Source organism: Lepisma saccharinum, chromosome 24, assembly GCF_977018435.1.
Source record: "Lepisma saccharinum chromosome 24, izLepSacc3.1, whole genome shotgun sequence".
NCBI lineage: Eukaryota > Metazoa > Arthropoda > Insecta > Zygentoma > Lepismatidae > Lepisma > Lepisma saccharinum.
In genome coordinates this window covers 56,277,308-56,293,915 of record NC_139252.1, presented here as the reverse complement: position 1 = coordinate 56,293,915, position 16,608 = coordinate 56,277,308, and the positions used below count along the sequence as shown (strand labels likewise).

The window sequence follows — 16,608 nt, the reverse complement described above, 5'->3', positions numbered from 1 at the left end:
TGAAGTAAAACTAAATCCATTAATAAAAAGTTCACTAACAATTTGACACACACAGGAGATTGTAGAAATCTTAGTGAAAACTGCAGGATCGACCAGAGTTGAATGCGTGTCTCTGGTATACCAAGCCATTGCTCTACCAACCGAGCTACAAAATAGCCCTGGCTTCAACGGATTGTTTGCTGTTTTACCTGCATGGATTCTTGTCTGTCACCCTTGACGTGAACAGTGTTTCAAAGGTAAAATATCCACTGCTGTGAGACCAAGGCTAGCTCGATAGCTTTGGTATAGTCATGGCACAGTATACCAGATGCCCTATTTGACCCTGTATTTTTTGCTGAAATGTCTACAAAGTTGAAAGTGTTTCAATACCAACATTGCAATCTCAAAATCAGGCTGTATACCAGGCTGGTAGTAAAATTATGTTATTTCAAATCATATCAGGAAGTTTACGGGTCAATGAATTATGTCTGGTGTCACTTTTCATTATGGACACCATTGTGTCCTGAAGGGCTTCCCTGATGGTGTATAGTACAAACGCAAGCAAGAGGTCCTGGGTTCGATTCCCGGAGGATACATTTGGTGGTCTGGATCTCATCCAAACTGTGGATCCAGTCTCAATTAGCCTATGTGCATAAAGTGAACTAAAAAAGGGTGCTGAAATCCACTTCTGGTTGTAGCATGGATCATATCATTCATCACCATCACAAAGATTTATATACAGATAGAAAAGCAATGGGGTGTTTGTTTACTGCATGATGAACCAATACCACATTTAGCCAAAATCTGTAATGACACAGAACACTCAGTTTGATCCGCGGACCTTACATTTTGTTTCATTGATTTTACTTTGCTTTTCTGCCACTTTTGGCTAATTGTGAAGACAGGATGAGTGATGACATGATGAAATTGATGAATGGACACTCACAAACATCCATGCCCAGGCTGGGATTCGAACCCGGGACCCCTGGTATCTTAGTTCGATGTGCTAACCACTCTGCCACGGGGGGTGGCAGACCTTACTTTTAAATCAACATCTGGATGCTGATAATTAGTATAGAAAGGCATTATGTGATTGTGTCAAGTTGAAGACTTCACAAACAATATTTCACTGGACAATGCTTTGTAACACAAAAAAATCTTAATATCTTACAGTGTTCTTGGTATTAACAAAGTTGGGGTTTGCATGACTTCTAAACCACTCTGTACACTGACAAAGAGTATAAACTGAAACAACATTTCACTGTAAAAACAAGAAAAGCAGACACTCACATTTTCTGTGCAGTAAAAATCTATGTATTAATACACAGAATTCTAACTTAACACTGTGAGTATAATATCAGCCTGTTGTAGAAACTGTTTTAACCTTGTGACGTACACAAATGACCCCAGTTTTGCAATAAAGATTATAAGGACCCTCAACCGTGGGTCAGGAAGTCAAGAGAGATAACCTTTTAACGTAAGAGGAGGGGGAAAAAAGGATTCCTATTCTTTACACATCAATTCTCTAATCTTACAGCAGGCTTACACAAAAGTTAATAATTAAAATGAGAAATATTATAAAATATAGATGCCCTGATAACATTCTTTCCCTGTTTAGCAGTGAATTATTGCATTCTGGCAAGTAGCAAGAGAATCTCACAATGGAGCATGCAATTTGATAAAACAACCTTGTATCCAGTTATAACTAGATAGTTTTGAACTTATTACGTATATAAATTAACCTCATTTCAATATAAATACAAATGGTCCAAAAGGAACTTAATCTGATATTCTGATATATTTCCACAGAATGTTGAAACAAAATTTTCTTCTCAAATGTAAAATTTGTTGTCCCTGGCAACACTAGTAGTGTATGCTGCTGAGTAAGGTGTGTCTCATGACCAGAGGCATAGCAATAGATCCTGAGGCCCTAGGCAAGATTAGAATGCGAGACCTCCATCCCTTTTTTTTATATTTGATATCTCAATGTGAATTGATACAAAATATTCATGCATTATCGTATGTAAATAATAATAATGATAAATTACTGATGAAAATAATATTTAATAATGTGTGACAGGGAAATTTACACTTGGCAGAGGTATATTCTTGTAACACACCGCTGGAAGGAAGGTAAAGTAAAGTGCTCCCCTGCAATTTGCACCATGCCATGAAGGCATATGGGGGTGTGGAGTTAGGGCCCCAAACTTTCTTGATCTCAAAGCTGGGGGTGATTCCATCAGCACCATGCTCCTGGCTGCCTTTACCCCCCCCCCCCCCCCAGTGTTTCCTCAAGGTACACTTTATACGACGCTGGGTGGGTGCCAGAGCCGCTTTAAGAGCTGGAAAAAGTCCCGCTTTTCCCCACCAAGGATTGAACCCATGCCTCTCGCATGGTAGTCAGATGCCCTACGACTGAGCTACCGCGGCTCTTGCTGGAAGGAAGGAAGAACTAATATTAGCCATGCCCTTCTTGAGTTGAAAACAACGCAAGTATGTCACTCTCTCCCTTACACTTGCTCAGCGGGAGAGGGAGATGCTCTATTGTTAGAAATTTAAAATCTAAAGTGCAAGGTCAAGAGAAATGAGAAAAGACAAGACAAAGAGAATAAATGCATAAAAATATCCAAGCAAGTTATCGTGACATTTTTGCGTAAAATTTTCATATGAGAAATATGACAATAATTTGGACTATTTTTCGGGTCCCTTGAGGCTTGGGATCCACCCACCTGTATGTTATGCCTCTGATTTGACGTATTCATTCAAATGGTAAAACTAGAATCCTAAGCCAGATAAAACAGAATGTCTTAACTTTACGGTTCACAAAAATTAGCCTGCTCAATCTATTTCTCTCTCTTCTATTTATTACGTTTCTTGTATCAACTCCATGGGACGCGAGGCCCCCAGGTGGTTGCCAACTTTGCCCACCCCTTGCTATGCCACTGCTCATGGCACCATTGGCACATTAGGTGTAGTGCAACAGAGAACCTTTTCAGAAGTCCTATTTAAGAGTAAAATTATGATTCTTTTTTAATATTTCAATAAAATGGTCACATGGTTATTACTGGATCACATGTTGACAGTCTAAACAAAACTGTGGACTCCCAGTGTTGCCAAAAAAGTAATGTTCTTCACTTAAACTGTAAAGTTACTTCCAAACTTCTGACATAATGTACACGACCTCTATTAGCTTTACACCGCAGATTAAAATGTTGCCAGTCCCTAAACTAAGTGGACAAATTAATTTCCAACTCCCTTCTCATCAGAATTCTGCATTAAAAAGCCCCGAGATATTCCCTTCAAGAAAGTCCCCATCCCCAGGTATTCAATGTATTTTTGAAATTCCTCAATTTTTCACCTGTAAGTTTATCTGACTTTTCAGGTTCCTATGATCCACAGAAAAAAAAAGAATTGTACCTCCAATGGATGTGTCAGTAATTTGAGTTGCTGTGCATTAGTAATATAATACAAATGTGATTTCACCTTTTGATGTGCATAATGCTGAAAAAAATCACAGCAGTTCAGTCATCAGGGTATTTGACAACCATGCAACAGACCCGGGTACGATCCTTTGTGGGGGAGAACCAGGATTTTTTCACCTGTTCAAGCAGCTCCAGCACCCACCCAGTGTTGCATAAAGTGGGTACCTGGAGGAAACTCAGGGGGGGGGGGGGTAAAAGCAGCAAGGGGCATGGTGCTGATCACATCACCCCCACCTTCAGATTAATTAAGAAAGTGTAGGGCCCTAACTCCACACCCCCCTATATGCCTTAATGGCATGGTGCAAAAGGACAGGGGAGCACATTACTTTTTTTTTTTTACTTTTATAATGCTGAGAAAATAAATGACAAAGCGAATAATTTTCTGGTCCTACAGTGCCAATTACTTTTTTCTAAAAAGGTTTAAAAACTATAAAACAATGACATGGTTAATATTAAAACCATATATATATATATATACACACTATCTGTATCAATTCATAATTCGCAAGCACCATGTTACAAACAGAAGTCTCGTGAAAAAACAAAAGAAACATTAATACTACATATGGAAAAGAACTGAAATGTAATACGAACAGCAAAATGGCTATTTTGTTACAAACAGCATGCAGGCCTTCCAACTTAAAATGAAAAAAAACTCAAGTTTCTATATGAGCAAGTACACGCAGACAGAGAGTACAAACGAATATGCCAAAACATTCACCACACACACATGCAAGCCTATTTACAGCTGACACCTATCTCACTATTACTTCCTTCGAACCAAATATTCACACCAACGAAGAAAAAAAAATAAACACACATGCTGTGGTTAACGAACAAAATGTGTTAAGCGAGAAGATATAAATAACTGCTCACAAGGAAGTTTGTTTTTCGAAGACACAATCTCCGTCCACAATTCCATTGTATAAGTTGGTAAACTTTCAATGTAGACCACATATTCAATCTTTATCTTGGCTGCAAGGTTAAAGAAAAAGCAACGTTATTCATTCAGCTGTAACACGATGTTTGTAATACTCAATCACACTGATCTAATACCAAAATGAAAGTCTTTCACTCAAGAACAAGAATTGCAATCAATCACAATAGGTTTACACAATGACACACATCACTTGGGAGGACCAAATATGAAACAAACCCATGTTGCTTGTTCTCAAGCTAAAACCAATACATATATGTCCCCGTCATTTTATTATTTCACCCACTCGCAAAAACACATGTGAGGTCCATGATACATTTGAAGAATAGGTGTTTAAAAGTAATTTGTGCAATTTTTGGAAAAGATCAAATTCCATTTGTGTAATTCGGATAAAATACAAACACATCAATATTTAGACATATGCACAAAAAACACTAGTATAAACCCAGCTGTTACAAACTGTATTTACCTTTTATGTAAGTTATTATTCCAAATATTTGTATGTTGTATGGGAATTGATCTGGCCAGATCAAACTACGCAAGGTCATTTGTATGTTTTTTTTATAGTTATTTTGCATCACATTTCTGACACTTTTTGCTAATTATTGGCAAAAATGTATCTTAAAATAAACAAAATATAAATACAGCTGCATCACCCACATTCAATGATGAGAAATTAGTGACATTAAGACACTACTTAAGACTTGTCTTCGCTTGCAGGTCCGTAGCTAGAAATTTATTTCGTGGGGGAGGGGGGAGGAAGAGAAGCCCTGTAGATTAATTTCTTAATTAATTACCACTTACACTATTTCAATTAGATATTTGTAGAATTTCAGGGGGGGGGGGGTCAGAATGCTTCCAGTTTATTCTTCCCCTTTATTCATATACTTTTTGAAAATTGTCTTAACTGCAATAACTGATTTCAATGTTTTTAGGTGCGCTGAATTGGAAAATGACCCCCTTTTTTTTCTCCATCACGTAAGGATTTTTCATAAAATGGAGTTAAAAATTCATTTTTTCATCCCTTCAAAGCTTCTTCGAGAGCATTTTCTTTTGTAAGTCATCTGCGACATGTCCCTGTGAAGTGTCCAGCAGTAGTCCACCATTATGGTGATGCTCCAGCTGCCCTGATACCGTCGTTCCATCGCTTTGATGTCCTGGTGGAACCTTTCACCCTGTTCTTCACTGAGAGCACCAAGGTGTGTTGGGAAGTATTCAAGGTGAGATGTCAAGAAGTGCACTTTCAAATTCATGGAGCACCCTAAATTTATATATTGTGTCAGCATGTTATGGAGTTGGGATCTTTCTGATTCCCTAGAAACTTCGTGACCACATCCTTAAATGCAGTCCATGCTGTCTTCTCACTGTCCTTCATTGTGGAAATGAAGAGTTCATCTTTCATGAGCCTGGAATATCTGGACCGACAAAAACTCCTTCCTTCACTTTAACTTCGGACAGCCCAGGAAACCTCTTTACCGAGTATTTAAAACACTCTCCTTCCTTATCCAAAGCCTTTACAAACTGCTTCATCAGTCCAAGTTTAATATGAAGAGGAGGAAACGGTACTTTTCACCAAGCTTTCATGTTGGACATTTTTGGTTCCATGAGCAAGGGATTTTCTTTCCGGCCACTTCATCTTGGTCCAGTGTCGGGTCCTGTCACAACTGTCCCACTCACACAGCAAGCAGGGGTATTTTGTATAACCTCCTTGCTGTCCAAGCAACATCTGTGGTCATTGAAGTTGATTTTTTTCAGAACCAGGTACAAATTTTCATAGCATTCCTTCAAGTGTACAGTGCACCCTACTGGTACTGGCGTATATTTGTTTCCATTATGCAGAAGAACCACCTTTAGACTTCTCTTGGATGAGTCAATGAAGAGCCTCCATTGGTCTGAGTTATACTGAATGTAATGTTGAACACAGACGTAAGACCAGGGAAGTCACTCAAGTAAACAAGTTCTAAGTCTTGAGAAAAAAATGAAACAATCTTTTTCTCTGTTTCTATACCAGTAGAATGAAGTCCCAGGGGCTAACACGTTCTTTTGCTTCAATCTGGAGCCAAGGAGCTGTGCTGACTCTTTGGAAAGGCCCAAATCTCTGACCAAGTCGTTTAATTCCATTTGGGTAAAGAGTTGAGACTCACTGGAGGTAGTATCGTCGAGGAAATCATCACCTGAGTCTTCACACTCGCCCGCAGAATCTGCCAGGATTTCTAGAGGTTCTGGAGGTGCAGGAACCGGAATCTCTGGTCCATGAGGCACTGAATGCATTGCAGAGGGTAGGTTTGGATATGATATTTCCTTCCTATTTTTCAGATTGAATCCTTGTATGTTGCAAGAGCAAAAATAACAGTCATTACTATGGTTATGGGGCAAGGAACAGAATGATTCATGGAGCGCAGTGGAGGAGTGGTTGAATGGGGATTTTAGGATGATGCGTCAGGGAAAACTGGACGTTTGACATTAGGTCATTCACTCATATATCCTTGTCTCAATAGTATAAATTGAAAGTTATGAGGAGCAGCTTATTTAAAGTTACGGAAGATTCTACTAACTGCTCATATTACTTACCATTTCAGGTGATACGTGGGGTGTCAAAATCCAAAAATAGTGTTTTGCGCAAAAATGGTAAGTGATGGAATGTTTTTACTATTTTTCCTGTAATCAGCGCCAAAAACTACATAGCAATCATCATTCAAGTTGAAACAGTTTTTTCATCGCAGACCTGTGTAATTTACTGTAATTCTTCAACTTCAAGATGCACTTTAAATATTACTTCAGCTTTTGAAAAAAAATGCAATTAAAGGCACACAAATGTACATACCAGTAATACAGATACTTTATTAGAAAATTATCGTACAGAATTACATTTACATTGTTGTTACACTTGTTACATTTTCCTTTAACAATATTACTGTAAGAAAATTTCCTTAAGGCTGAGTTCTATCAATATCGAGCAATATACTTCATTATTGAAACTGACAAATACTCCATTCTATGTATATTGTAAGAATGCATGATATATTTATACCTAGATACTAGGATTCAAGATGCCATCGAATCCACTGTGAACCTAAAGTTTCAACATCCAAAACCCAATAGATTAAGAAAATATATGGTAAATGAAGGAATATTACCCTTCAAAATCATTACATGAAAAGTTAGGTTAGATTTTCATCTTGTTTACATGAATATACTAATTTTTAAAGCCAAACCACATTTCAAACAGCTAAATTTTACAAGTGCCTCTGTGCTGTTTCTGGTTACTTAATTAATAATGACATTCATGTTTTACAAATATCAAACATTTTCATCCTAGAGTACACTTTGACTTTGAAAAAAAAACCTGCATATGGAAGTCGGGCCATTAAAAGTAACATTGCAGTCACTTGCCTAGAATAACTGATGAAGAAGACCTTAGCAAAAACATGCCATTGCGAACCCATGCAGTTATCTTACATTGTCTGACTTTCACGTGCGTTTGTTTTTTGCAAAGTGTACTGAAAGATGTTTACATTCTTCTTCAGAACCTAGTTGCAGTAGGGAGGCCCTTGACTAACTGTAGTTCACCCGTCCCCTTGAGAATTACATCAAATTTTATTTAATCAGTAGGTATAGAAATTTTATGTAACAAATGCATTTTGGGTGCAGAAATTACAATTAACCAAGATATAAGATCCAAAAGTATGGCACACGTAAGTAGAAAACCTCCTATTACACTCTGGTAACGCCACCAAGTTAGCACTCCTAACAATTATGCTTATATTTTGGTTTCTTACCAACTGATTTATTTCACATTGTTTTCCTGCCACTTTTGGCTAATCACAAAGATGAGTGACATGATAAAATTGATGAAGGGACACTCACGAAGGCGGTAGGATTCAAACTTGGGACCTCTGGCACATAGCACACCATGCTAAATATATATTTAATAATATATATAAAATAATTGGTGATGGTGACCCTCCGTATCCCCGCGAGAAACTTAAAATTTTTTAGTGGGTTGGAAAGATTGTTATTCATATGAACATTTGTTGTTTAAGCATGCAGAAATGCATTGTTAGGTTAGGGATGTTAGGTTTGGTTCTCTTAGCATAAATATTGTTGGAAGTGAACATCGCGAGTGTAAAGTATGCTACCAAACATGTTGTCTAGTTGTTCTATGATATTTCAAATTTGTCATTTCTTCAATAGAGAGCCTGTGTGTACATTCGAGAGTTGCCAGAACAAGAAATGCGTTAAGTGTAGCAGAAGTTACAAGGTGTACAACTTTGCTTCCGCCGTTTTCCGACAGGTGGCAACAACAGGAAGTAGCGGTCGAAAGAAGCAGATCGCAGACGTCACGCAGTTAGCTTGGACCTCTGTCAAGATAACCCCATTCAAACATTAGTCGAGTGGTGTGTGCATCGTGAAGTTGTTCGAGATTGAAAATGTCAGTGTACGAGCCAAATTCTCGCCATTTGCGGGAGGTTCTACTTTTTTGTTTCAATATGAAGAAAACTGCGGCTGAGAATCATCAAATGCTCTCCACTACGTATGGTGAGGACGCTATAAGTGAGAGAACCTGTCGTGAGTGGTTTCAACGCTTCAAGAACGGTGACTTTAACGTCGAAGACCGGCATAGTGGTGGAAGACAGAAAGTTTTCGAAGATGCAGAATTGGAGACATTGCTGAGTGAAGACTCGCGTCAAACTCAAGAAGAATTGGCACGATCATTGGGAGTGACACAGCAAGCCATTTCAAAACGTCTGAAAGCCATGGGTATGATTCAGCATGATAACGCACGACCCCACGTTGCCAAAGTGGTGAAAACGTACTTGGAAACATTAAGATGGGACGTCCTACCCCACCCGCCTTATTCTCCAGACATCGCTCCCTCTGATTATCACCTGTTTAGATCAATGGCTCATGAACTGGCTGACCAGCACTTCCGATCTTGTGAAGAAGTCAAAAAGTGGATCGATTCGTGGATCGCCTCCAAAGATGAACAATTTTTTAGACGCGGCATTCGTACGCTGCCCGAAAGATGGGAGAAAGTAGTGGCCAGCGATGGATAATACTTTGAATAATGCCTGGGTAAGCAATGTTTTTCATTCCAGCGTCATATTTTTGGGGAAAAATGGCGGAAGCAAAGTTGTACACCTTGTACTTTTAAAAATTTACATTTTTCTCATCATGGTGATAGTAATTACACATTATCCTTCGATATCCGGCATTTATTTCTTGCGTGTATGACGAAAATTTCTTGAAATAAGTGGAGAAAGTTGTCCAGGATGCGAAGAATCGGACGTGCCGTGGCCACATTTGGAGAATAAATATCTCGCTTATTTGTGGTTTCTGCATGTAAAAATCACTTTTAGGCACCTTGAAACATCGAAATGTGCAGATTGGAAAGAAAAAAGTTAGAATTTTTGAGGAGGCACGATGAATCACCAGCCCCAAATAATAAATATTTATTGTAAATGTATTGACTTTTGTCATTAATATTTTGTATTTATGAAATGATAGGCAATGCCCAGTCTGGTGTCATGTTGGTGTTATATTCACATGCTTGAAGCCTTCAGACTAAGGTAACAGAGTACTTATCCATAACACAACACATGTGCACTAAAAACAATAGAAAACATTCGTGTTTACATAATCTTCATAAACCATGACAAATTCTTCACTTTCTAGCAGATGGTACAAGGGTGCCTCTCTGCACAACAAATGGATGATTCATAATTATGAAAAGAGAGACGCGGTAGTATATAAATATGGAGAAACTAGTACTCACTTTATCCGCAAAACTGTTTTGTTCTTTTTCATTCTATTAATTTCAATGGCAGCTGCCACCATAGGCGTAGCTACGGGGTGTGCCGGGTGTGCCTAGGCACACCCTAATGGGCTGCTTTATCAAAGAGAATTAAAGACAGATATTTCAATAAGAGAGAAAATAAGCGGCAGTTTGTAAGAAGATGAAAATGTCATTGCTTAGTACAAAGGTGTGCATTATGGCTGATGAAACGAGTGTACATAGTTTTTCGATTTTTTGATGTCATTGGAGAAAGATATTTACTGCATTCTACTTTGTACTGCAGCGCTTTTCTTCTATACCTGTCACAAGTTGCACGTGTGAGAGAGAGCTTTCTCCAAGCTTACCCAAGTTAAAACTAAATTAAGAGCAACTCAGAAGCAGGGTAGTTTGGAAGCCCTGCTCTTGCTATTTGTGGAACAGGAAAAAGCTTAGTCTATTGATGTAAATGAAGTTATTGATGAGTTTAAGAACATTGTACCTTTTTAAAGACGTCTCTTGTTATAGATGACGTGTATTTTGATGTATTTGTTTGTAACATTTATGAACATTTTGTATGTGTGTAATTTCAATGCAATTTGATTTTTTTCTACTACATATATTCAGAAATTTTCAACACTGTCATTTAGTGAATTTATATTCCTTTACAAACATCAGTGCAGTTAAAGAGCCAAGTGATTGTGTTGCAAAATATGCTATTAAAAAGGTACAATACCTCATTTTTTTTTCTTTGTGCACACCCAAATATAAAGTTCTAGCTATGCCTATGGCTGCCACCATCTTCGTACAGTACAGCAAGTTCCAACGAGGATGGTGGCAGCGACGATTGAAATTAATAGAATGGAAAAAAAAAAGTTTTGCGGATAAAGTGAGTACTAGTTTCTCCGTATTTATAAATGGATGATATTCAGCAAACAACTTCCTACACAATTCATGATGCCATGTTTTGGGCAAACAGATCAGATCCTGCATTGAAAGCACTGTGCATATGGTCTTTGCCGAAATGATTCAAGGTATGATTATCGTGATCATATGAGGAATGTTAACTTTTTACCTTATCTGGAAGCAGGGCCGTATCAAGGTTTGTGGAGGCCCCTGGGCAAAATGTTTTGTGGGGGCCCCCATTTTTTTATAATTTTTTACTAGGAGCTTTATTAGCTCAATGTGTTAACCACCAATTTTTCAGCAGTTGAAATGGTAGCCCTGATTTTAGAATCAGTAGTCATTCACAATTGAACATATCGCAGATAGGTTTGCAGGGAGAATAGCGCAGTAAAATAAAGTTACAGGACGAAAATTGTAGCACTATAGCAGCAGTAAAATTCTGCATCTAAATGTCTACAGTATATTATGAAGAGTGAACACCGTAACTACAATATATAGTAAATACCAACGGGGTTCAGACGGAAACAGATAACTGAGCAGTAGACTGTACTTGCGTACATAATTTTTTATAAATGATATTATTTACAATTAAGAGTAAACGTCACTACATATGCATGGTCCATCTACTGGACAATTACCAAGAGGTTCATTGTGGAAATTGTAGTAACTACACTTTCTTCAAGAAAATTCCCAAATGCTTAACACTTATAGTAGACCCCCTTTATTGGCTTTTTCGCCGAAAATTCATCTACTATATTATCGAAGTCCAATTCACGATGAAGTTCATGTTCAATGCTTAATAAACATAGATTGGATAAGCGATCCTGTCCCATGGCAACCTGTTTTTCACTATTCATTTTTGAGAAAGATCTTTCTCCGCTGCAGTTTGTTACCATTAGACCAAATACATTCTAAAGAAAATTTCGACATTGGGAAATGTAGTGCAGAACATACAATATTATACATAGACAGTTCCATTGGGATGTCTTCCTGATGTTTGACATTGCTACTGCTTACTAGGTGTGCAAACTGTTATCAACTCATTCTCTAGCTAGGGTTCCAGATCCTCCTCGTAGATGCTCACAAGCTCGCGAGCTGCAGATATAATTTGTGATGGAGTTGCCACTGTACGTTCATTTAGAATACTGAACCTCTTTGCGACAGTTTAATAAGAAAAAATCCTGTCTGCGAGTGATGAGGTGATTTGATCAATCACTGGTAGAAAACTCCACTCTGAAATGTTCACTACCCGAGAGATGGATCCCGAAGAGTGTAGCCATACTACAATATTGAAGTTTTTATTTTATTTTTAAAATACAATTTCTTATGTAATTTTTCACAAGCCCAGCCAGCTGGTTAAAAGATTTTTTTGGTGGAGGCCCTTCACAGCTTCCTTTTGGTGGTGGGCCCCGGGGCAATTGCCTCAGTTGCCCATAGGTTAATCCGGCCCTGTCTGGAAGTATACAGAAACCATGAAAAGTGTGTAAAGTGGTGAGGTGCAAATTTCTCGCTGTAAAAAGGCTTCTCACATGCTTTCCATAACACACACAAACCTCTTTGCCTGATTTCTCACCAGAATATCATCCAGTACCCAGTACGACAGTCATCTTAGACTCAAATTATATGTAGCACTACATTATGATCAGGTTAAAAATCTCTGGGCTACACACCAGAAACCCACCTTGTATGTTTAAAGTTAAGATCTTGCCTCTTCCCTCTGGAGATGTGTGAATCTAGCAACAAATGTATGTACATTTTGGTGAGCAGCCAAAAGCAAGAAAAGTGGATAGCTTCTTATGTGTCAATAGGTTTAAGAAATGTAGGCTGTATTGAGGGATATAGGAGGCCATGAGCTTACATTCTGTATGCATCCTTGTCTACAAAATAAGATGTGTACTGAAAATTGATACATTCAATGTAAAGAACATTTAAAAGCAATCCCAAAGTAACATACATGGGTCATTCCATATCAATTCAACCAAAAAAAAATAGGGTTTGGGAACCAAGCTCTTAGATTTTGACTAAAATTGGCACATTAAAACCTTCCATGGAGGGGAGAAACAACATTTTTTTTTTGTCTCAAACTTGACTGGTTTCATTTTTATAGCCTCTCAAACTTTGAGTGATTGCTTATTTCTTCCATTCCCAGAACCTCCAAGTGGGAGCTGCACTGTCTTGGAAAAATAATTTTATCTCCCTTATAAATTATTCAATCTCTTTGAAACTTCACAACAATGTTAACCAAACAATAAGGATACCAGAAAAAAATATGTCAACATATCACATTTATATTTTAGTACACTAATAAATTAATAAAATATTATTATCAGATTTTTTTGGACCCAAAACATGGTTTACTAAAATTTTAATTGTTGTTGAAAGGGAAAAGTGCAACACCAACAAAAGTGAAAAGTGAAAGTGCAAATTGTAAAAACCAAATTCTCGAGTACGGAAACAAATATTTACGAGTGTACAGCCGTTTAAAGTGGAGATACAGCCGTTTAAAGTTGCGCGGTAGAAGTCTACTTGCGGCCATGTCGTAGCAGCCACCCGCACCTGTACTGATGGATATATAACAGTCCCTTTTTCAGGGCTAAACAAAAAATTTCATAAAAATTGCCGTCCGATTCCAGACTCCTCCCCTAGGGTAATTGACCTACTGCCCCCTACCGCTACCACGGCCCCGCCTCCACTCAGACTTTATTAAAATTTCGGTAACCACCAAACGTCTCTAATTCCCTTATTTTCGTATTTTTCACATTGATACTTACATATTCTGCATTCGTAAGGATTCTTCTATTTCGAGTTTCGTTTTTTGCACGCAAATAATATCAATTTTCGAAATATCGAGTATTTTTATTTTGTTCGCTTTCGCTTGCGTTACACGCGATATGGCGGAGAAATCTTGACTAGCGTAGTCCATGATCAGTGGTTATGCAGTGTTGCAATCTTCTTCATAGAAAAATACCTACTTTCGTGTTACTGATTTTGTATTTTATTCCAGGTTCGAAAACTCCACGAACCATGCACGGATAGACCCATGAACCATTCATAAATATTAGCCCCACGAACCATGCACGGCAAGGTTAGGTTAGGTTCTGTTAGGTTAGGAAACATAGTTAAATTTGTTTTTCAAAATTAAATTCTTTTTTCGGGTTCGAAAACCCCACGAACCATTCATAAATAACCCCACAAACCATTCACGGATAGCCCCACGAACCATTCACGGATAGCCCCACGAACCATTGACGGATAGCCCCACGAACCATTCACGGATAGCCCCACGAACCATTCACGGATAGCCCCACGAACCATTCACGGATAGTCCCACGAACCATTCATAAATAGCCCCACGAACCATGCACGGCAAGGTTAGGTTAGGAAAGATAGTTAAATTTGTTTTTCAAAATTAGAATTTTTTTACGAACCATTCACGGAAAGCCCCACGAACCATTGACGGATAGCCCCACAAACCATTCATAAATAGCCCCACGAACCATTGACGGATAGCCCCACGAACCATTCATAAATAGCCCCAAGAACCATTGACAGATAGCCCCACGAACCATTCATAAATAGCCCCACAAACCATTCATAAATAGCCCCACGAACCATTGACGGATAGCCCCACGAACCATTCATAAATAGCCCCACGAACCATTCATAAATAGCCTTAGAGATACTGGGCGAAAGGGGGGGGGTTTATAACCCCCATCAACCTCACATTGAGCACGCCACTGATCCTGTGCACGTCATGTTGTCGCAAGTTCGTAATCAGAAATGATGAACAGTAACTCACGTTTATTTACGTTCTAGAACTGTTACACAGTTACAAAACCGCGCATTTGGAAACACTGACCGGTTGTGACGTCATGAAGCACTCGCAAATATTTGGTTCACGTAGTAGACGGACATCAAGGGAACAGATTTCGTGCATCGGAGTGACATTAATGTCGAAAATTACATGATTTATAGGCAAAAAAAATTAAATTTCAACGAGGTGAAAACAAACTTCCAAGACCTTCCTAAAGTATAAATAAACCCATTTCGGTAAGTACTTTCTCCTGTAAAATTGAAGAAATACGTTTTGGGGATACGAAAATTTTACCCAGACTTTTTCTATAGAGTCCCTTTAAAGGCATGTTAGAACCTGCCCAATATTATTTTTCGACAATCCATTAAGGAAGCCCTGTAAAACCAGAATGACGTTGCATAGGCAAGGAATTTCAATATTACAAAAATGTAAGTTTCATAGCACGCAGATCTTTAAAACATATTTCGGACAAAGAAATTTGAAATGTGCTAGAAATCGAGGGTGGAGGATTTCACGACGCAGCCCTTAAAAATTGCCATGCACGTTTCCCATGGACAATGTATTTTCCATTGACAACCGACTGTAAGTACCGTAGACTAGTGGGAATCAATGTAGAAGTAAATCGGAACCTTGAAAGAATGCATTTAGGGACTTTATTTTTATGCTATGAGAACCAAACCTGGCCTGCCTAACCTATGAAAGCATATATTGAACAAAATCTTAAGTAATCACTAAAACTCTGCAATGTGTTAACAAAAGTAAATCGAAATTGAACCATGTTAAGATTGCAGTCGTAGCATGATGAAATCGCAATAGAGGTCGGAATCGGTGGGAAATTTCGACTCAAAAATTTAAAACAAAAATAATTTTTTAGTTTAAATTTCCCAGAGATTCCGGGACGAAAAACGTGAATATACCTTAAAGAATGTTCCGCGAAGCAGATAGGTAAGTACAAATGTCAAAAATTGACAAAACGAAGATGTTACAGGTGTCCGGGGAATATCAGATTTTTACCACATTTTTTTTGGTAGCATTGTAATCGTATTTCGAGTTCTCCAGCGCGATCCTTCCTGCTGGAATTACGTGAAGGATTTCAATATTATGATGTTAATCTTGAAAATATTTTGTAAATTCATAAACGTACCTTTTTACTTCACTGGATAAATTTACCAAATTTACAAATCGTTTAAGTTCTGCAGGACAATATTCTCCTTAATCATGCAGGTCTGACCGGTTGAGACTGGTATGTGATAACAGGACAACTATTTGACCAGACATTCAGAAATGCAACCCGCGGAAGAAGCAGGAGCAGCCTTTGGCGGGTAAGTACTCTATCCCCCTCCCCCAGTACACAAACTGTAATTTCCCCCTCCCCTCCCAACTATGGACGCATTATCCTTCAGACCACCTTTTTGGCCTTGGCCTTGGCCTTGACTTCTTTCATTTTATATGAAGCCGGTATTCTTCTTCTTCTTCTTTATCATGACCCTGTCAACAAAAACCTGTCGACCGTCGTACAGCGCCTTGGTAGTCATATTCTTCTTCTTTTTTTCTCACCCTGTCAGACAAAACACTGTCTACTTTGACTAACGTTCCTGTATTTGTTGTATGAGACAGTAGTAATCTGTGGTATGGGATTTCAGTTACACAACTTTTCCAGTTCCTGTGCAATTTCATAGAAAACTTTTCTATGGTAATACGAATACGATACACGACA

General features: G+C 38.3%; 1 protein-coding gene across 3 annotated transcripts in view; it reads right to left on the bottom strand.

Annotated features, from left to right (window-relative positions):
* The window catches only part of Shmt (serine hydroxymethyl transferase), a 50,419-nt gene extending 34,218 nt beyond the window's left edge, over positions 1–16,201 (bottom strand). Inside the window, exons 1-2 of one of the 3 annotated variants that reach the window (XM_083110820.1) lie at positions 16,036–16,201; positions 4,338–4,436 (exon numbers count right to left, since the gene is read on the bottom strand). In XM_083110820.1, the coding sequence (XP_082966946.1) occupies positions 4,338–4,418 (81 nt within the window). In that variant the 5' untranslated portion in view covers positions 4,419–4,436; positions 16,036–16,201. Of the gene's footprint in view, positions 1–1,269; positions 1,359–4,337; positions 4,437–16,035 lie in introns of those variants that run through there. The other 2 variants (XM_083110821.1, XM_083110822.1) reach the window with 2 other exon arrangements.
* Positions 16,202–16,608: the final 407 nt, after the last annotated feature.